General features: G+C 54.5%; 1 protein-coding gene across 3 annotated transcripts in view; it reads left to right on the top strand.

Moving 5' to 3' along the window:
- The window catches only part of Ntn1 (netrin 1), a 198,851-nt gene extending 182,813 nt beyond the window's left edge, over positions 1–16,038 (top strand). For all 3 annotated transcript variants that reach the window (XM_021238312.2, XM_087191822.1, XM_004857514.3), the window contains one exon: positions 11,905–16,038. In XM_021238312.2, coding sequence (XP_021093971.1) covers positions 11,905–12,233 — 329 coding nt within the window. In that variant the 3' untranslated portion in view covers positions 12,234–16,038. The remainder of the gene's footprint in view (positions 1–11,904) is intronic.
- Positions 16,039–20,957: the final 4,919 nt, after the last annotated feature.

A 20,957-nucleotide genomic window follows, 5' to 3' on the forward strand; every position in this document is an offset into this window, starting at 1 on the left:
ATACTCTACTCCCATACATGTCTTTCTGTTGTTATGACAAAATAGTTGAGAATAGCAACTTAAAGGAGGTAACGTTACTGGGTTCTAGGGTGCTGGAGTCTCCTTCTGGAGGTTTTTTTCTAGGTTCTTGCTGTCCTGAACAAAGAATTGGACAAAATAAGTGCAAAAGTAATGAGGTTCTACATTTATTAAAAGTAGGAAAAGAATGTGCTTAGCACAATGAGTGTGGGCCAGTTAAAAGCAGGAAATGGGGTACACATTGAGAGCGAACCACTGTGGGAGAGGGAGTACAGTGGCCAAGAGCTCAATGGCAGCTGTCTTTTGTATCTCCCACCCCTCAGGCTGAGGTCAGATCTAGGTTGTCCTATCAGAAGCCTGCTTGAGTTCTCTTGAGAACAATTGAAGACAGCTCTCTCTGATTGGTTCCAAGTGCAAGGCTTTGGGAAATGCTCTGTGCCTGTTTCCTGGAGCTCAGTGATTGACAGGTCATGCTCACTTCCCCAGCGAGTTTGTCATGCCCTGATCTCTTGCCTTAGTGAGGTTTATTTCGGCTCACAGTTTCACATGGTCAGCTGGCTCCATTGTTTTAGGCCTTTGTTGTAATGAGGCAACATCTTGGTGGAAGGGTGTGGTGGAGGAAGACTGCTTACCTCATGGCAGCTTGGAAGCAGAGAGAGGGAAAGAGCCTGTGCTGGAAGACTTCCTCCTCCTTCCCCTTTTGTTGCACCTAGAACCCCAGCCTATTAGATGATGCCACCCACATTCAGGATGGGTCTCCGCCTCGGTTTTCTGTCAACATGCTGATTGTCTCACCTCCACAGACACACCCAGAAGTGTACTTTAATTTCCCAGGTGGTTCTCAATCCAATCAAGTCGACAGTCAAGATTAACTCTCACAGGCTTGAGTCTGGAGACATAGATTCCTAATTTGTTGTGTGACTTTGGACAGGGTCCTTTTCCAGTCTGGCCATCAGTTTCCTCATGTGTTAGATGAGGTACAGTCAAGGGGACCTGATATTGTTCTGAGACAGGGACCACATCTCCTGCCAAGCCAGGCACCATTTCTAAGGGACAGGAGCCCATGATGACACTGTTATCGCACCTGTCCCCACCTCTCCTGGGCTGCCGCAGTCCCCTGTTGCTCTTATGGAGTGGAGCTCACCTTACAAATGCTTGAAAAAGAGCCAAGGTGGGTGTGATAATGCAGGCCTGTGATCCCAGCAGTTTGTGAGGCTGAAGCAGGAGGATCACAAGTTGAAGCCCAACCTGGGCAATTTAGTGACTTAGCAAGACCCTGTCTCAAAATATAAATAAATAAATAAATAAATAAATACATAAATAAATAAATAAATAAACTGCTGGAGAAGTAGCTTAATGCAGAGACCTGGGTTCAATCCCTAGTACTGTCCAAAAAAAAAAAAGTCAAGGAGAAGGGTAAATGTGGAGCCCTTGTTCATAGAAGACAGGTTTTATTCTTTCCAAGTATCTTAGCAACTCCTGCCAACTTTTCAGGACAACCTCGCCTTGGAGGGGCCCTTTCTTGGCGGGATGCTCTAAGTCAGTGTTTGGGTGTGTATGAGTGTGTAAGTGTGCACATTCGCCATCAAGCATACCTCCCACTGGGTGGGCTCAGACAGCAGAGCGAATCCTGGCTGAGTTACCTGCCCTGTCACACATTCGCATGGAGGCCCTGGCTCCAGAGCCCTCCCCTGAGGCCTAGCTTTGACAAGCTCCTTCTCATCTGTCTGCTCTCCTTTCCTGTCTTCCTCCCTCCTCAAACTGTGTCATCCTCCACCCCTGGAGGGAAGGCTTTGCAGTCTGGCCCCCACTCACCTGTTCTTGTTTGCACAACCTCCCTCCTCAGCTCATACAGCTCCTGCTCACAGACACACACACACACACCCCACATACACTAGCACAGCAATGGACATCCACAGAAGTCCCGGTCTCTCACACTCATTCTCTACCCCAGCCATAGCCCCCATGCACATCCACTGAGTGCCTGCTGTATGCCTTATTCAGTTCTAGGTGCCATACTTACAGATTAGCATGACATGGTCTTGGGCCCCAGGGAGCTCACAGTCTAGGAGGGGAGACGGACACACAAGAGCCACAAAGGGTGGGCATGCAGCCTGACAGCTAAGTGGGCCTGTGCAGGACATGGCTTCTCCTCTGCAGGAGCTCAAGAAGGAAGGCTTCCTGGAGGAAAGAGCCGAGTACTGGTGATCACCTGGCAAAGCAGGGATGCCAGGCAGAGGGGAGTCTCCCTGCACAGAAGCTAGACACAGGCTGGTGAGATGGGAGAAGTGCCAGTGTGGGAGTAGTGGGTATAAGACAGCTGCCCAGGGAGACCGGAGAGAGAGAGGACAGTGTTGGCCTCCTAGCCATGTCCAAATGCACCACTCTGATCCCCCAAGAGCAACTCCTGCCCCCTGCTGGCCACCTCAAGTTGCCTGGGCGCTGCTGCCCATCTCTTCCTTTTCCCTGGGATTCAGACAGCACAGAGAAGACAGCTCCCATTCTGAAAGGTGAGATCATCTCACTTGCCAGTTCTTGGAAAAATGATTCGTTCCCAGAAATGTTTATTAGTCACCCCTTTTGTTGAGAGACATTTTGGCACCACCAGATGGAAAAATCAGAATGCTTTTCACCAGATGATCCGTCTCGAGTATTCCTCCTGAGGGTCCCACAAGGATGATTGTGGGGGACACAACTCAAGGGGAAGTGCTGTTGGCATCAGTGGAGAGAAGCCGAGTCTGTCAGGTCCTTTGTGTGTGTGTGTGTGTGTGTGTGTGTGTGTGTGTGTGTGTGTGTGTGCTGGTGTGCATCCTTGGGGACCCTGTGGCCACACAGCCTGGAACCTTGGCAGAGTTTTGATTTGTCTCAGCACCCCGCCACCACCCAGGGTGCCCTGACACCTCCAGAGGCAGGAGGAAACCCAGAGAAACCACTGAGCTGGTGCTGTTTCCTTCCCCTGCAGGCCCAGACTGGGCACTCTGCAGCCCTGCTCTCATCCTTCCTTAATCCCCACAGACACTGTGGGAGGGAGGGATTTTTTATTCCTGTCAGCAGGACACCAAGACTCAACCAGGTAAAATGATGTGATTCAGTGCTCCTTAATGCCAGGGCCTGAGATCTGTCTTCTCCCCTTGCTCCCCTGGCTCCCACCACCAGGAGTTGAGGCTCTAGTGACCGGGAGTGGGCACAGCAGTCCCTTAGAAGGTTCCAGAACTGGTATCTCCACTGGCGCTGGGCTTCTGATAGAACTCAGAGAGGCATCTTTCTCTCCCAGCATCTTCATGGGCAGGCCAGCAGGCACAGTCCCCGTAGTGTGGGAAGTGCCTGAGATGAGAGTGGAGGCCATGGATGTTGTGGCAGGGATGTCAGTGATGGTGGTGGAGGTGGGATTGGCACGACCATTCCAGTGGCAGCCTGGCCAGATGGTAGAAGAATGCCATAGAAGACCCACAGTGGTGGTGGGGGAGACCCGGCAGGCAGTGGAGGTGGTGGTAGAAATGACTGGGTGGTGTGGAGCTTGTGCGGATTACAGGGCATGGCAGCAGTGGTGATGCTGTAATGGTGGAGGTACCAGTGGGGACAGTGGACAGAGCCCAGTCCTTGCTCAGCTCTTATCCAGGGGCTCAGACTGGGAATAAGAGGAGTGTGAGAGACAGGAGCGTCTCTCGAGACTCTGACTAGCCCCAAGGACAGGAGGCCTCCATGGATGATAGGCTCTCCCCTTCCTGAGCACCATTCCCGTCCCCTCCCCTCACTGACCTCGGGGTCGGTAGCTACTCCCAGTCTGGCTCAGTCCTTTCAGGTGCAGAGAACTGGATAGGTCATCAGCCCTGACATGGAGATGACGTTATTACATCTATGGCAAGGAGTGGCTTCGCGGGCTTGGATGTGGGCATGGACATTAGGGGTGCACTGGGGGACTGTCCCCCAAAGGCAGGGCACAGAAGCTCCACTGGGCATCATCCCTGGGCTCAGCAAACAGGATGCACACTCACCAGCAGCATGTGGCATGGTGTTGCAGAGGCTCATGACCCCTCCCTGGGGTCACCAGCCCCCTGGGGATCCTCCGATTTCCCCAGCAGATGTGACCTCCTCCCAAGAGTGCCAGCCCCATATGGAGTCCAGATGTGGAGCTGGGTCTGAGTCAGCCTGAGGTCCTGGAATGCGGGTGACCACCAGGTTGGACAGGGAGGGCCAGTCAGCCTCAGGGACAGCTGGACAGAAAAGCCCTTGTGCCCACATGTGCGTCCCTCCCTCGGGAGCCTGGCTGGGTGCTGTGTGGATGAGGGGCGGGGTGGGGGATGGAGGCAGACTGTTGGCCTTCCTGGCACTGCAACTCCCTGACCCCACAGATGGGGGCCCCGAGCCTGCTCACCCTGCCAGCACAGAGGGGAGAGGCTCGCTGAGGTCTGAGCAGCCCCTGGACCACTCCTTGGCCTAACATCCTGCTTGTAGGAAGGAGGGTGGCTAGGGACAGTTCGAGGGCACCACAGAGGCCATCTGGTGAATAGTGACTCTTTCTGTATGACAGGTGGGGACACAGCCACACAGAGGCTGTTCCTGGGGCTTCTTCCCCAAGACCTTCCTGATTGTCTTCACACAGCCAGCTGTGCTGGGCTTGGGCCTTGAGGTGGTAAAGGGCGCAGGCCCCGGTCCTCCCCAGGCCTGGTACATAGTGCTGCTCACTGTTCTTTGGCTCCTGTTTCAGGATAAGAGACCCTTTTTTTAGGTGTCCTGGTGAAAGCAAGTTTTAAGGGAAGTTTGACTTTTCGGAGCCGAGAGGTTCAGAGCTGAGTCCCATGTGTAAAGGGTACGTAGGTGCTTGCCTTGCTTAGCACCAAGCTCCACATGTGGGTGTCCTGGGAGCAGTCCCCAAGTGAGAGCCCTGCAGCTGGAGGAGGGGAACACTCTTTGCTCTCCTGTAGCTCCCAGCAGGGCTGTCTGTACCTCTTGGTGGGGTGGGTATAAATCTGTAGCCTTGCAGGGTCTCTGGCTGGAAACACCTCCTCACTGGGCTTTCTGGGAGGCCTGCCAGGGAGGGCCTCATGGGGACAGGGTCTCGACCAAAGCCATGCCTGGGAGACACACCCTTTTCCATCTTTTCTTCCCCCAGAGGCCGGGCCCCATTGCTGCCGAGGGGAGTGCTCTTTGCCACTGGGAGGTTCTCGATGATGCATCCAGCAGGCCCCCACATACTGCTGCCCTTCATGGACGGGGCTGGGTTGGGCCACCCCGCCAACCTGGTCTGGGAGTGCCGAGGTTGGGAGGCAGGAGTGAGGGTCTAGAGCTCAGGAAGACATGCTAGGCCTCAGGGGCAGGGAGGAGCCCTGGGCCCATGGGCTCGTCCCCTCTGAGCAGCTCTCTGGCAGCCTTGTCCATCTTGGTGCTGTGTTCCTCCGGAGGTCACACAAGAACACCCTGTGGCATGAGGTGCCAATGCTGACCAGGCCAGGGAAAGGGTGAAGGGCAGAGCTCTGGGTTAGGAGGTGGCCAGGCTATTTTGGTTTCTCCTCACAGGGGAGAGGGAAGCAGCCCTCAGTCCCCAGCCACTAACCCTGGGCAGCAGGCTCCCTGACGGGCTTGCTGCCAGGACGGGGCCGGCCCCTATGATGATGGTGCTGCACCTGGGTCCAGAGAGGCCCTGGGTCCCTGCTCTGACTTGCGCCTCCTGCAAAGCAGGGTGAGCAGGGTGACCTCTCTGACTTGTGAGCCTGTGGGTACAGTGGGGTAGGCCAGACCTGACTGCCCACCTCTCGGGGAAGTGGGTTGATACCTCGGCCTGAGTCTAGCTGATTCTCAAACCTCCTGATGTCCCTTCTTCCAGGGGTCCCCAGGCAACCAGATAGTCCCAGGCACCTGGCCCTTCTCCCCTCCCAAGCACCAGGAGCTAACAGAGGAAACTGAGTCAGTACCCACCTTACTCTTGGTTTGGAGAGAGGGAGTCACGCTGGCACTTCTTTCGTTGAAGGGAAAGCCCTCTACTAGCCCTAGGTTGGATGTGCCCATCTTACCCCAGGTCTAGGCAGGGACTTAAGGGGCATGTGGAGGGAGGCGGCAGTCTGGGATTTCTGAGGCTGAGGCTGGCCACAACCACCTTCCTTTCCACTGATGAAAAACTAGGCAGGGCTGTGACCCCATCCTTGGGCATGTCGCTCCCTCTCTGCACTCCCCAGTAGGGACTCCATGCTTAAATGGGCAAATGAGCACCCCTGGATAGGAAGCTTGGGTGGACTGCAAAGCATGCGGTCAGAGGTACATCTTGGGAAGCAGCTGTGGCTCATGACACGCTTTCTGTACCAGAAGATTTATGGGGCTGTGTGGCTTTAGTGGTTTCTGTGTGGTTAACACGCACCCTCATTTGTTCTGGCTGCTGCCTGAGAGACAGATGGGTGACAAGCTTTCCCTAGCTGGACTGGCCCAACAGGAAGGTATGGCTGGGTGCGGGAGGGGCCGGGAGTCGAGGGTCAGCCACTCAAGCCTCCCTGGGAAGGGCAGCTGCAGGAGGATCGGGAGGCCCACCCCGAGCAGGCCATAAATTAGGAGACCTCCAGAGACGGGAAGCCTTCCTGCTGAGGTGTTCCGCGTGTTTAGGCCTTGCTGGGGAGAGGGGATTGGCCAGCAGGCCCAGGGTCTTGGCTGTTCCCCCAGGGCCATCCCAACAGGTGGCTTATCCTACACCAGACCTTTTCTCTTTAAGTCAGTTCCCAGCAGGCACAAAATGAACTGCATCAGTGTTCCGCTGGCCGGACAGCTTTCCTAGAACCTGGCTCAGGTGGGGAGCTTTAATATCAGCTGGAGTTCCCTCAAATCTTCATGCAGAGGTATCAGTCCATCTGAGCGGACCAACATTCCCTAACATCCCAGGGTGGCAGCAATGCTAGGTTTTCAGAAGGCCCAGAGCTCATAGGCCCTGATGGCCCCCGGGCCAGGGCTGGAGCAAAGGAGCTCCCTCAGTTATGGGTGAGCTGGGGCTCTGGGCGGAGGACAGGACTACTATGGGGCCTCAAGCCTGGAACAATCTGCCTTGCAGTTTGCCTTTGAAGACTTGGCAATTTCCTCAGTGTTGGGACTCTGGGGAGGTGGAGCCCCCCTGGGAAGGATCGGCAGATGCCTGCTCCTTTGGGAAGACATGCAAGTGTCTCACACTGCAGCACCAGTGCAGCAAGAAGCAGGTCCAAGAGGAACATGTCTCAAGGCACCCAGCCTGCCTCCTATCCTCCTGTCTCTTGGCCAGGACCAGCACGGGCCACCCTCAACAAATCTGCTCCTGTGGGCCCTGCCTTCGGCTTCCTTACTCTGGGACCAACAATGAGGCCTCTGGCAAGGCAGCGGGCTTGAATTAGGGCCAGGGATCACTTCTCGGCCTTTTGGCTAAGATCAAGTGTTGAATTAGGGCCAGGGACATCCGTCCTGTGGCTTGCCTTGCCCTGGTGGCTCAGAAGCATTCCTTGTGTGACAGTCCTTCCTGTGAACCCCAGAATTGCTGGATGTGGGGCAGCTGCTGAGCCCTGCTAGATTCTGCAGCTAATACAGGAAAGGGGAATTTGCTATAGTGACGTGAGGAGGCAGCTCACAGACTTCAAAGCCTGGAGACAGTCTAGCCAGAGCTCTAGGCCAGGGATCCTAGAAGCCACCTCCTGGGCTCTTGGGAGACCGTGACTCTCTCCATGCTTTTCCCTGGGGATTTGCTCAATCTGTCAGCCTTGAAGGTTCGAGGTTCCTGATTTTGTTTACACCAAGAACATTCTTTGGTGCAGACCCTGAGAGACAAGTACCTTGCTTTTGGGAGTCACTCAGGCTGGGCCCTCATTTTCTGAGCAAGGGCTCAGAGGAAGAGAGGATGGGTTTGCAGTGCAGACCCCGAGATGGAGCCACTTCTCACTTATGGCAGGCCAGAAGCACCAGCATCTGCCTCATTGACTCCTGTGTATGTTTTAGATAAGGGCCACTTTGGCTCCAGGCTGGGACCTTCTTCCTTTTGACTAGCAGTCTCAAATGCAAGGGACCTCTCATCTCCCAGGTCTGATTTTGCAGTCTGTCCTCCTGAATCCAGTTAGGGATCCTCACCAGAGCCCATGTTTTGGCCTTATTGAGGACGTTTAGGACGTTAGCATAAAGATAGGGAGGGTTTAGGTATCCTAAGGGCTGAGGCCTGGGTTGAGTTGCTTTGGATTGGGTGTGCCTTAGTCTGTTCTGCATGCTGTAACAGGACACTTCAGACTGGATAATTTGTAAACCACAGAGATTTATTGCTTATCGTTTCAGAGAATGGGAAATTCAAGATCGAGGTGTTTGCAGAGTCTGTCTGGTGAGGGCTCATCTCTGTCTCAGAGATGTCACCTTCTTGCTGTGGCCTCACATGATGGGAAGGCCAAAGGGCACTAAGTCCTGTTTGTGAGGTCAATCCTTCATGAGTTGGTCACAACCCAAAGACTTACCTTTTAGCCCTTCCACACTGTGTATTAGGTCCCCGGAGGGACACTGAAGAGCAGGGTATAAGGGCTCTGTCCCTGGGGCCATGGTCCTAGGAATGGGCAGCACTTCCTACAGCTCACACTGCTTAGCCCCCCTGCTTGAGTGATGTAGCAGGGACATCTGGGTTTGTGGGGCCCCTGAGTTCCTTGTAGCCCAGAGACCCTTGGCATTCCCTGCTCAGAGCCAGCAGCGGTGAGAGGTGGCAGCAGCCCTGTGGTGTGCCACTTGCCACCAGAGAGCACATTCCCTGAGCGGGGAGCAGGTCTGTTTGAGGTCACCATTGAAATGTGTACCGTGCATATTTTCAGCTCTATGTGCACTGCAGGGACCTGGCATGTGTGCTGCGTGTGCAGCTTCATACTTGGTGGGCTGTGTAATGCGTGGAGGTGTTGCCAAGGGCAGCGGAAATGTGGAGTATTTCCAGCATAATCATATGAATCCTCAGCACCACCCTCCTCTGCCACCCTATGGCCAGGGTGCTCCCACCTTGGGAGTTACTGGGGCCAGCTGGGATCGGAAGCCAGTTGCTCTGTCCTAACTGACCAGTTCATTGCTTTGTTCCTCTGGATTCTTGAGGACAGAGGTGTCTAGGGGGTCCTCAGTGTTTCATCCTCAGTATTAAGCAGGTCCCTTCAGGCCTGTGCTGGCTGTGGGGAGGGAGGGGATGGGCTGCCCCTAGTGTCCTGTGGGTTTTGCAGGACATTCACCAAGAGGAGAGATGCCTGGGGTGGGGTTAGACTTCCACCATGAAGGGCCGTGTTCTGCCGGGTCTCCTGGGGCACTAGTCCGAGGCTAGACCTTTTCCAGTCAGCTTTCACTCTGACCAGCTCTTCTCAGCCAAGTTGAGAGACCCCAGCAGCATGCCTCGAGTCCAGTTCCTTGAGCTGCCAGACAAGGTACCACAGGTTGCGTGACATCAAAAATCAAAATGAATTTTCTCACAGTTCTGGGCCCAGCAGTCTGAGATCAAGGTGTAGACCTGGTTTTGTGCACAGCCTCACTCCGTGGCTTGTAGATAGGTTCTTCTCTGTGTTCTCAGGTGGTTGCCCTGTGTGTCTGTGTCCTAATCTCCTCTTTTTATAAGGACACCAGTCATATTGGATCAGGCCCACTCTCAGGACCTCATCTTCGTTACTTCTGTAAAGACCCCGTCTTTAATATAGTCACTCTGTAAAGTACACAGGTTAGGGCCTCAGTGCATGAACATGGGGTGGGGTGTGTGGGTTCAGCCCACAGAACCAATCAGTGCTTAGGGCTGGGATCAAAGCTGCATCTTCCAGGGGCCCCAGCCAGCGGTGGCTCTGCAGCAAGCTGGGGAGGCTGGCCCACCCCTGCTGGCTGGGGGACACTGTGGCTGGGCCAGAGGTCTGAGGTGCCATGTAGGGGAATGGCCGTGGCCTGAGGGAGGCCCATCCTGTATTCAGCTCAGCCTTGGGGAGAGGAAACCGGGGCTCTCAGGGATACCAGGTGGCTTCCCCATTGCATAGCTGAAGGGCACTCAGTTGCCACGGTGACCTCCATCTGCACAGTCAAATACACACAGCCCAGCCACTTCTCTGGACTGGAGGGCTCCCCGCCCCCACCCCTCAGAGTTCACACTGAATGTTGAGTCCCTTGGTGACAGAAACATGGAAACGGTTGCCATGGCAGCCATTCTTTGGAGCCCTCAGACTGGAGTGCAAAGTTCAGGATGCCCAGGAATAGCTGAAATGAAAATACAGGAAAGTCTGCCCCTTCCCTTCCCCAGGAGGATGGTTTGACAGTGTTCAGTATACCCCAGGGCCCTGCAGTCCCTGCCCCTCCTGTCACCCTGGGCCAGTCCCCGGGGAGTGAAGGTGGCAGAGTGGCCCCTAGAGACAAGTCACAGGGATGGGGATGTGGCTCAGTGGGAGAACACTTGCCTGGCACGTGCAACTCCCTGGGTTTCATCCCCAGCACCACACAATAGAGAGAGAAGCCAGACAGTGCAGGAGGGCAGGCAGGGCTCTGGTTGGGCCTATGCCTAGGGCTGCATGGTAGGGGTCTGCTGAAACCACTGAGCCACCTGTGTCTTAGTTTCTTCAGGCTGCTTCCTTCCTATTTCTCAGGAGGGTTCAAGTGTACTCGGTGGCCAGGGAAATCCTCAGGTCCACAGGGAGCGTCTCTGCTGAGTGGGATAGAGGGTACGGGGTGTGGAGAGTGGCTCAGCAGGGCAGGCCCCTTTTGACTGTGAGGATGAGGAAGATGGCTGCTTTCTGTGAGTGGAGGTGAGTGCACTGAGGCCTTTTCCAAGTACCCCTAGGACCAGTGGGAAGTGTCCCTCAAGCCCCAGCAGTTTCCCATAAGGCTCTGGTGACCTCACTGAAGGGTCTACAGTCAGGGTTTGGGAAACAAAGTAACACACACATGATTCAGAGATTAAAGGTCCTGAAAAGTTTTGCAGGAGTTGACTTTGGTCAGATAGGTTTTGGAAGCACCAGGTTAAACAAAGTCCCCACCCCTTTTTAAAGCATTTCTTCCTGTTTTTAGAATGTCCCTCAGTGTCCCGCAGAAATACAGTAGTGTCTGTTACTGTGCACTGGATCCTCCATGGCTGATGGGTCAGCAGCATCAGCACCCTGGGAGTGTGTGAGAAATGGGTGCTCTGGGCCCACTGTAGTTAAACTGAATCAGAAACCCTTGGATGGCCCCACAGTGTGTTTGCAGAAGCCTCCAGGGGATTCTGATGAATGTTTCAGTTTGAGAAACAACCACCCCCACCCCCACCCCGGGTCCAGGGAAGGTGCTGACAGGGAATCTGGCTGAGGTGGCCTGGGGAAACTGGGCGGATCAGGGGGAGGCAGCCTGGCAGGGATGTGACAGTTCAGGCATGTGGGGCAGGAGGAACAAGGACCTGGGACTCCAGAAGAGGCACTGGGGCCGCCTTGAAGGGAAGTTCAGTCCTTCACACTTTGGTATTGAGGCTGGGTCAAGATCAGACCTGTGTGTCCATGAGCGTCATGAGGTTCGGTGTCCAGTGAGGGCTCTGGGAGGTGCAGACATCAAGGAGGGTCTCTTCTGCAGCCTTCGAGGAGTGGCCAGCACTGCTGTCTGGGCACCTGCCTTGAGGGTGGAGTGTGGTCATCTCTAGGTCGTCCCCCGCCCTAGAGAGATAGTGGATCTTTAAAAAGCCAAAAAGGTAGTGTTGGGTGGCATCTTCACAGTAAGCAGAAGGTGGGGCTTCTTGTCATGGCCTTGGCCCAGGTCTCAGCAGGGGTGGCTGTGAATCACCCTTGCTCCTACTCACCTACTGCCTCTTGGGTACCTTCTGCAGTTACTGCTTTGGTCTCCTTTTCCTTTGCCCCAGGCCCTGGGAGAGGGAGGAGCAGGGCTGGAGCCCCAGGCCTTGCTCTCCCACCTGTGGCCCACCTGCTGGCCTGTGCTTCCTTGCAGCCGTCCAGATCCACATCCTGAAGGCAGACAAGGCAGGGGACTGGTGGAAGTTCACAGTCAACATCATCTCCGTGTACAAGCAGGGCACGAGCCGCATCCGCCGCGGTGACCAGAGCTTGTGGATCCGCTCCCGTGATATCGCCTGCAAGTGCCCCAAAATCAAGCCCCTCAAGAAGTACCTGCTGCTGGGCAACGCTGAGGACTCGCCTGACCAGAGCGGCATCGTGGCAGACAAGAGCAGCCTGGTGATCCAGTGGCGGGACACGTGGGCACGGCGGCTGCGCAAATTCCAGCAGCGGGAGAAAAAGGGCAAGTGCAAGAAGGCCTAGCGTGGCGCAGCAGGGCGCCACGGCCGGGTGAGCGCGAGCAGGCGGCCGCGGTGGACTTTTGGCCCAGGAGGGCTTTTCCAGGTGGGGGGAGGGGGGCGGGGCCAGAGCCGGCGTGGGGCGGGGCCCTCAACGGCCCCTCCCCCAGCCCCACCCTGTGCGCCCCTGGCGGGAGCTGCGTAAACACACACCATGCAGATTGCCAACGCAGGGTGCAGGGTGCGCAACAGGCCAGGCCCTAGAGAAATGAGGACGAGACGTAGCTACCTCACGGGGCTCCTTCCAGAGCTGAGATGTGCTTCCCTAGGGCTAGGTGGGGTCACCGTGGAGGGGCTGGGGGCAGCCTTCCCTGGTGCCAGGGGACAGACACAGAATGGCACAGGCAGGCCACAGACGCAGGTCGTTGATGGTTATGGAGAAGGGGACATGAGGAGAACTGTGAATTTTTAGGTCCGCAGCCTGGACAGGGGTGCTGAGCAAGTAAACTACCACCCCAAGCCAAGAGACAAAGTCCCTCCTTTTCCCCTGACTCTCTGCTGTCTAGGAATCCCCACAGGGTGCCTAGCTGTGACAACTTGGGCCCCATCTGAAGAGGCTGGGGTGGCACTGCAGGGGGTCTGTCCAGCCAGCGTTCTGCATGTCAGCCTCTGGTCTGCATGGCCACCTGCTGGGTTGGTTCGCCTGCTGGGTGGAGGGTGTGGGAAGGGGGTTCATCTGTGGGGAAAGGTGAGGCTCCCGCTGGTGCCTGCCCTATCTAGCGGGGGGGGGGGGGGGGCTGGCCCATGCCTCTGGCTAGTCCAGCAGTGGGCCCAAAGACACCCCTGAGAAGCCCAAGCCGGGTGGTCACTGCCTCACGCTGGAGCTGCCTGTGGGAGGAGGCATTGCAAAGGCAAAACCTCCCAGAGAGTTTCCTTTCTGGAAACTTGGAACCAGCCCCTTTAATGACATTTTCCAGGGGAGAGGGAAGGGGCACGGGGCACTGGCTGGGTTTACAGCAATGACACTATTTGTGTAATGACATCAGCTCCCACAAGGCCCCTCAGCAGTGTCAACAGCTGGAAAGGGCCTGGACAGGCAGGGTATGCAGCGGCAGGGCGGGCCTTGGGGGAAGGGGCTTGCTGGAGTCAGGACAGGCTTTGCTGGCTTAGCGAAGTGCTGGGGTGCCTAAGCCACAGGTGGGCAGGGCCAGGAATGGCCAGGTTCCTGGGAGCCATGGAAGCCTCGACCACTTCCTGTTGCTGCCCTCACTGTTGGCTTCCAAGGGAAAAGACGAGGCTACTGGGCTAAAATAGCCTGCTGCAGTCACCCTGGGGGCTGTCATTGTCTAGGCTGGGTAGCACCTCACCCGGTCCTTTCAGGGCATCCTCTTTGAAGAGCCCCCCCCCCACCGCCAATGTGCCCAACCCCTTGTCAAACCCTTAGAGACTGTTCTCAAGCAAGCGGCCCCCAGCCTTTTGGTCTGGTTGTCTTGTGGGACCTATTCCTGTGCTCCAGAGCCGCGCGGCTCCCTGCCTTCCTGAGCTGTGCACTATGCTGGGCCTCTGGCCCCATCCAAACACCCGGCACACAGAATGAGAAGCCTGGCTCCCTCTCAGGCAGGAAATTGGTTTCATTTTCCCTGCCAGAGCTTGGCTGCTCTGTATACCAAGAATGAAGCTTAGCCCCTTGGCGATTGGGATTCCCTCTGCTTCCCTTACTTCTGCCCACGTCACCACTGCCATTTATGCAGCACCTGCTTTGTGCCAGGCACTTTATCCCCACACTTCCAGCCTGTTCTCATGACAACCCCGTGGGGATTCTCAACCGTTTTCCACCAGGGAGGGAGCTGGTGTACACTTGCCCAAGGTCATGCTGCAAGTGTGTGGCAGCACTGGGTCGAAGACCCCAGAACCCGCCCCAGCTGCCACCTGCCCTCAATTCCTGTAGCAGGCTGCTGCCTACACCATGGCACCTGCCTCCTGAGGACCTCCGAGCTGGCCTAGAGACAGGAGCCTGGGGTGGCGTAGAAACACGCACAATGTCTTTAGGAGGGACAGCCAGAGTGGTGGGTGGCTTCATCTGAGGGGAGCCCTGGGAGACCCCATGTTCTAGGAAGGCAGGCCTCAGTTCTGAGAAGTGGTTTGGCTGCTCTGAGTGTGGGGCCTAAGGCTGGAGGGATTCTAGGAGAGACTGGCAGAGATGCCTCTGGAACAAGGAGAAGACAACTGCCCTAGGGAGGGGCATTTGCTCCCTGAAACCCAAGCCTAAGGCTGGAGGACAAGGACCTCTCACCAGGCTCTAGGCCTAGCATCCTGCTGCTGGAGCAGTTGTCCTGTTTCTGTCTATATCACCTTACCTAGAAGGACTATGGCAGCCCCAGTACGCCGACTCTGGGTCTGGGTGTCATCTACAGTGAGGACCCCTCAACGGTGGAGCCAGGGGCCTGCACAGCAATAAGGCATCTTGCTGATAATCAAACCAGCCTCCAGCCTTGCCTTCTGGCTCAGCCACCCCTTTCCTCAACAGGGCAAAGGCCATCCACCCAGTGGTGTGGCCCTGGAGGGACTGTGGCAGGGTGGTCAGATCAGCCAGGTCGGGGATATGGTGACTGTTGGGATTGCAAAGTCCATCCCAGGCTGCCTCCCTCATCTTGTGTACCCAGCCAGAATCCAACCCGCCACTCCTCTGCTTCCAGCCTTTGACCTCCATGGTAAGGACCCAGCCTCAGCAAAGCAGCTGCCTTTCCGCTCCGCTCCCACCCCAGGGAGGAGCTATGGAAATAAGAATCAAGGTGTTGCAGTTCCAGTTTGTACAGTTAGAAAGGGATGTAAAACGGAATTAGATTTTAATTTTAAAGAGTATATTAACCAGAACTGTGATACGTAGGTTTTTGAGGACCAGATTAGTCTTTTTTCGTTTTTTAAAACGGCTTCCCAGGGCCTCTTGTCCCTTTTACCAGCTGGGCGGTCTGGTGCTCCTGACAGCTGAGTACCTGCTTTACTGATGCACAGAAACTCAAAAGGTGTGAGGTGGAGGGAAGGGGGAAGGAAACAGGCTGCCCCCCAGAAGCACCTGCAGGCTGTGGCCTCTGCTTACAGCTTCTGTACTTGGAAAGCAAGGTGGGAGGCAGCAACCACAGGTAACCTCAGCTGGGAGGGAAGGACACCTGTGGGGTCAAAGCCCAGAGAGGCTGGGAGCTGCCCCAGTAATATGCAGGAAATGAGTACAGACTTTGTTGGAGTTGCCCCAGGTTGGAATGAGACCGGAATCAGAAGAGACCCTTAGGGACTGGGAAAAAGTTCCTTTGGGGTTGCAATACTTGAAGGACCCCTCCTTTCCCGGAGCCTAGAGAGAGAGCAAAATAGACTCACTGATGTGCCACGGTTCAGGACAGTCATTCCTGTAGACCACAGCCACGCCATACCCGGGGTACAAAAACTGTCCTGTGGGGCCTCGCCCCTGCCCAAACCCACGCCACATCCCCTCCTTGTGTCCTTGGACAGCCCCTCCCATCCCCTGCTCCCAAATGCACTTCCCATCCCCCCACCCCGAGTTCCCTCTTGTGTTGCAGATTTCTGTTCACTCAGAATTGTAAATGTTTAGTTGTGACCATGACATATTGTTTGGGTCAGTGTTCCTTTCCAAGGCATACTAATATATTATGGTTATTATATATGAATATATTTAATGACATGGAAAAAGTTGTGGATTTTTTTTAAGGTTTTTTTTTTTCCTGTTAGAGTTGTAATGGACCCAGATGGAACTTGTAATTTGGGCCCCACATGATAGAACTAAATTCAGATATCATTAAATAAACTCTTGTATACTGTTCTGTCTCCAGTCTTTCTTGGTGGCCTGAGCTATGGGTGATGGGCACGTGGGGAGGCAGAACAGTGAAGTCTTCCCACAGCATTAAGGAACGTGGCCTCTTGCCTTAGGACAACTCCCCAGTAAGACAGAGCCCTGGATTTTTATTTACTTTTTGGTAAAGAGCCCTAACTACCCCCCAAAAGAGGAAAAGGGCAGCTTGCCTTGGAGAGTCTGAGGGACTTGCTGGCTCTGAGTGCTATTTTGAGCTAAAAGGCTCTAAAATGGTACAATACGTATTTCAGTCACCGCTCCTGGGGTAGATCCATGCTGTTCCCTGGAGCTCCCAGACACGGAGGAACTTAGGGTACAGGGAAAAGAGGGTTTCTTCTCACTTGCCCCACATGCAGCAGCAGGGAGAGAGCAACCTTTGACCTTTCCTTGTTTGATTTTGAACCTGGAAGTCATTTTTTTTTTGCCTTTTATATAACTTGTTTCTTAAAGCCAAGTAGAGACCCACAAGGAAATACAACAGGGTTGGTGAAACTCAAGAGATCTTGCAAAAGGCATTTTTCCAATCCATTGCTGAAGGCTTCATGTGGTGCACAGACTGGGCCGGTGCCAGCACCACACAGCTACCAGGAGCTGAGCTCACTGGGTTTCAGAGAGGCTATATTTAAACCTCCAAATGGTTGTGATTTCTGTATTAAATAAACAATTCAGCCATTAGGAACACATTGTGTTGCCATGCAGAGTGGAGCTGATGGGTACCAGGAAGCGATCATTTCTGCACCCAGCTGTTTCCAAGACCAGGCTCAGCCACAGCCTGGTCTGGACCCTCAGTGATGCGGATTCCACTGGCCGCCCTTCCTTGAAAGGCCCAGGAAGCCTTACCTTGCCATGTGGCAAGCTGGCTGGAGGTCAGCTGCTTCTTAGGATGATACTGTGATGGCCCAGCCTCCTCAGGGGCCTGGCTGCAAGGATAAGGAGCTGGGCGCTCAGAGCACATCCATGGACCGAGGGCATACCAGTGAATCTCAGGAGTGAGTCCCTGCTGAATGACAATGACTGACAGTGGTTAGGTGGGGACAGGGCAGGTCTCAGTTGCTAAGGCCAAGGGTAAGCAAGCCTTTTCTGCAGTCTCAGACATTCACCAGGGCCAGCTGGACTGCTGGCAGGATTTAGGACCCACTGACACCCGGGCTAAGAGGTTTATGATGCACTTGGCAGTTTCTCAGCTATGGCCATTTTAGGTCAAGGGTCCAGTTCCCAAGGACTTTCATGATGTTGCTTTTCTCTGTCTAGAAAGTTGTCTGTGCCTGTGAGTGCTGTGCGTCTTTTGGGACTCCAGGACACACAGACCCTGTGCTGGCTGGTACAGCCCCAGACCCATGGCCTACGGGAAACACTGCTGATCAGAATGAGAGCCATGAACAGCCACCTCACAGGGTCTCGCATTCTGGCTGAGGAGACAAGGCATTGACATCTGTCCAACTTGAAATGAGCTGCATCACTGCTAAGCACTGGCCCAAGGTGGTGGGAAAAGCCCATTTTAGAGTCTAGAATGGTTAGGCACAAGAAAGCCCAGGATCCTCATCAGGAATCCTGGGGCCAGTCAGAGGGCCTGCCTGGCCATCCGAGCAGCTGTCAGGTTGGCTCCCATTTACCAGGCCCTCTCTCCGTCCCTGCATCTCCCAGGGACAGGGCCTGGTATGGGGATGCCCACTTGCAGCAGACACACCCCTTGCTCTCAGATTTTGTTTAATACACATCTCTTTCCGTGTTCTTTTTAAGACTAAATAAAGACATGAGAAATGCGCCAAGAAAAACGGGGAGTGAAAGGAAGAACAGAGCCAGTGAGGAATACAGTACAGGGATGGATTAACTTATTGCTTTAGCACACTGGAGACTCGGCAGGACGGCAGGTCATTTCTGGAAAGAGGTCAATGCCTTTTGTTACTAGCATGTAGTTGGGAGGAAGTCTGAGAAATCGTACAATGCAATCAGAGAAAAGAGTCTCAACACACCTTTTAATATAAATAAGGGGGAACCCCACTTAACTTCAGCTAGGCTCAGTTAGAAAATCCAACTAGATAAGAGATGATTTTCAGTCTGCAGAGGCTGCCAGTGTTATCTCTGAACCCGAGAAAGCAGGAAACAGGATTCTGAGGCAGCGAAGGCACTGTTTTCTGACAAGGAGGGAAAAGAGCAACACAGCCAGCTGCTGCCAGTTCTCTGACTAGTCAGGAGAGAGCTGGTCGGACAGTTCTGGAAGCAGAAGGGCATTAAGGAATTCTGCAGCAGCCCCAAGGAAGGAAAGTTCCAGGGATATGAGCTCAGGAAGAAAGCACAATGCCAGCCAGGCTAGCTGGCTGTGCGCAGCAGAAAAAAGAAGCGCAAGGATTTTCCGTATCAAAGCCACAAAGGCCTGGGTGGAGGCTGTGTCCAGGCAAGGCCTGTGGGGTTTGAAAGAAGCAGACTGTCCTGGGGCTAATGACAGCTAAAGTTGAGTGCAGTTATTAATAATCATGAAGCCGAAATGGAACAAAAGTACCAGTTGTACCTGGGTATCTGGATTTCTTTATATGGTATCCTGACCTAAAATGCTTATAATTAATAATCTGATAAGTTAAACAATTCTTATGCTGTTATTTTAATAAAGTTTATTTTCATTGAAAAAGCACCCGAGGTGATGGGTGCTATGCCCCTATGCTGCTGCTCTGCTTTATGCTAGGGGTGAGGGCTTAAGACGCCACCAGCCAATTCCAGAGCACTTGCTGCAGCTCACTCAGGGCTGTGGTGGTGACATGTCTGAGGAGAAAACCAGGCCTTGCAAAGCATGCTGAAAATACTACTACTACTACATGAGCCACGTTACTCTAGGGTAGGTCATGAGGCATTAGGTCCCCCCAAATGGCACAAGTCAGCCACTCGGATATGCCTTACCACCCCCAGCCTGACAGGGATGGTGGGTGTCTCACGTGAGAAACCCACCCCTTGATGAAGACCAAGGGTGGCTGGGACTTTCTTCCTGGCATGTCTGCAGCCTACACTGCCCACAGCATAGATGGCAGGTCCTTGTACTCTACGCTCCTGGGCAGCTTTCCTCACCCTCCACTGCCCATTGGCCCAGAGAAGTGAAGAAACTTGTCCAGGGTCACACAGCTAGCAATGCTAGGGCTGTGCCTAGAGCCCATTCAGCCAAAAGAACAGAAGCTGCTGTGTGCAGACATCGGCTCAGTGTTTTGCTTGAAAGGGCCTTTCAGTGTGATTGAGCCAGGACGCCATGGCTCTGGTTCAAAGATGCCCCACGAGTTGCCGGGGCTCCGTGCTGAGCAAGTCAAGAGGAGGTGAGAAAGTCAAACAGGCTGTCAATGCCACCTCCCCTGAGCCCCCAAGTGGGGGGCTCCAAGGAGATGCTGTTTGTACAGATTTGGGGTTTCACACAGGACTGGTGATGTGGTTCTGGGAATTCTTGGTCTTCCTTTGGGTGATCCATTAGCAACCACCCCACCCTGACAAGAATCGAATCCCAGGGTAAGTTTTGTCCAAAAGCCCTGGTCTCCATGCTGGTCTCTCTCCTTCAGGAACTTACCCACCTGCAACAAGCTGCTTCTCCCTTCCCTTCCCTTTGCAGCCAGGCTCCCTGACAGCAGGGCTCTTTGCCATGGCTGCCCTGGCCCTCATCTGCTCAGCCTCTTGTCACCTCCCCACTGGACATGACCCCCACCATCCTCCTAAGTCTGCTGCAAGGGCCTCAGCATTGTCAGGAGGTCAGTGGGCATCGGGGTCCAAACAGACAGGAGAGCTCTTTTGCCTGGCTGGCTCACTTTCACATCCTCACCAGTTCATCCTGTTGTTCTAGGTTCAAAGCAGGTGGTAGGATCTTGGACTCTGGACTTGGAGACCATATGGCCCACAGGGCCCAGACTTGGGTTAGAGAGAATCATTTTCTCAGCTAAGCCAAGGGGCAGGCCCTGTGCTTGCACGTATAACTCAGTGCTCACAGCAGCCATACCAGGTGGGAAGGGGGTCTCCTTTCCTCCATTTTCTAGATGAGGCTCTGGTCACAGCTGGTACATGGTGTGGTCCTTTGGGCTATCTCTGCATATTTCAGGCACTCTGCCATCAGGAACCTCCTGCCCCTGTGCCGGAGCAGGGCTGGGTAACTAGTTCAGGGCAATGAGTTATAAGCAGAGGTGGTGGATTTGCTTTTGGGCTGACCATGTCACTACTGGCCTCCAGAATTTCCTTTTCCTCTGCCATAGAGTCCTCAATAACTGTCCCATTGGCCTGGGTTCTGGAGTAAGGAGATATGTCAGAGCTGAGCAGCTGTCTGGACCCCTGGACCCCGGATCTCCCTAACACATCTGGAGTCTTTGGTCTCAAAGTTCTAGGAAACAACACCACACCAGGCTGCACTGTGGCTTCCTTCCTGGTGGTTGTGCTTGTCCTGAGGGGACTTCTCAGATCACATTTGAGGAAATCCACAGGAGATTCTCCCACCCCAAGTCCTACCACAAGCCCATTTTTTTTCCTCAGTGAAACTGTGTACTTTGGCAATTACTCTGTCATTTTCCTCCTTCTGACATGAGGACAAAGCAAGCCAGCTGCCCATCCTGCTTCCTGTACAGAGAGAAGGGAAGGCTGATGATGGGCCTTCGGTGCCCTTCTAGCTCAGAACTCACCTTCCTGTGGGCCTGGCATTCTTTGCAGGCCACCCCACTGGCCTGGCCTTTGTGAGACAGGCACCATTGACAAGCACACGTGCACACATTAAGGGTTGTCAGAACCAGTGTCTGAACCAAATAAAGGCAATGCTCTGGCTGGTTGTGGTAACACATGCCTGTAATCTTGGCTACTCAGAAGCCTGAGGCAGGAGGATCACAGTCTGAGGCCAGCCTGGGCGACTTAGTGAGATCCTGTCTAAAATAAATAAGT

Source organism: Heterocephalus glaber, unplaced genomic scaffold (assembly GCF_053883595.1).
Source record: "Heterocephalus glaber isolate CG9 unplaced genomic scaffold, H.glaber_assembly_v1.0 deba00001564, whole genome shotgun sequence".
Lineage (NCBI taxonomy): Eukaryota > Metazoa > Chordata > Mammalia > Rodentia > Bathyergidae > Heterocephalus > Heterocephalus glaber.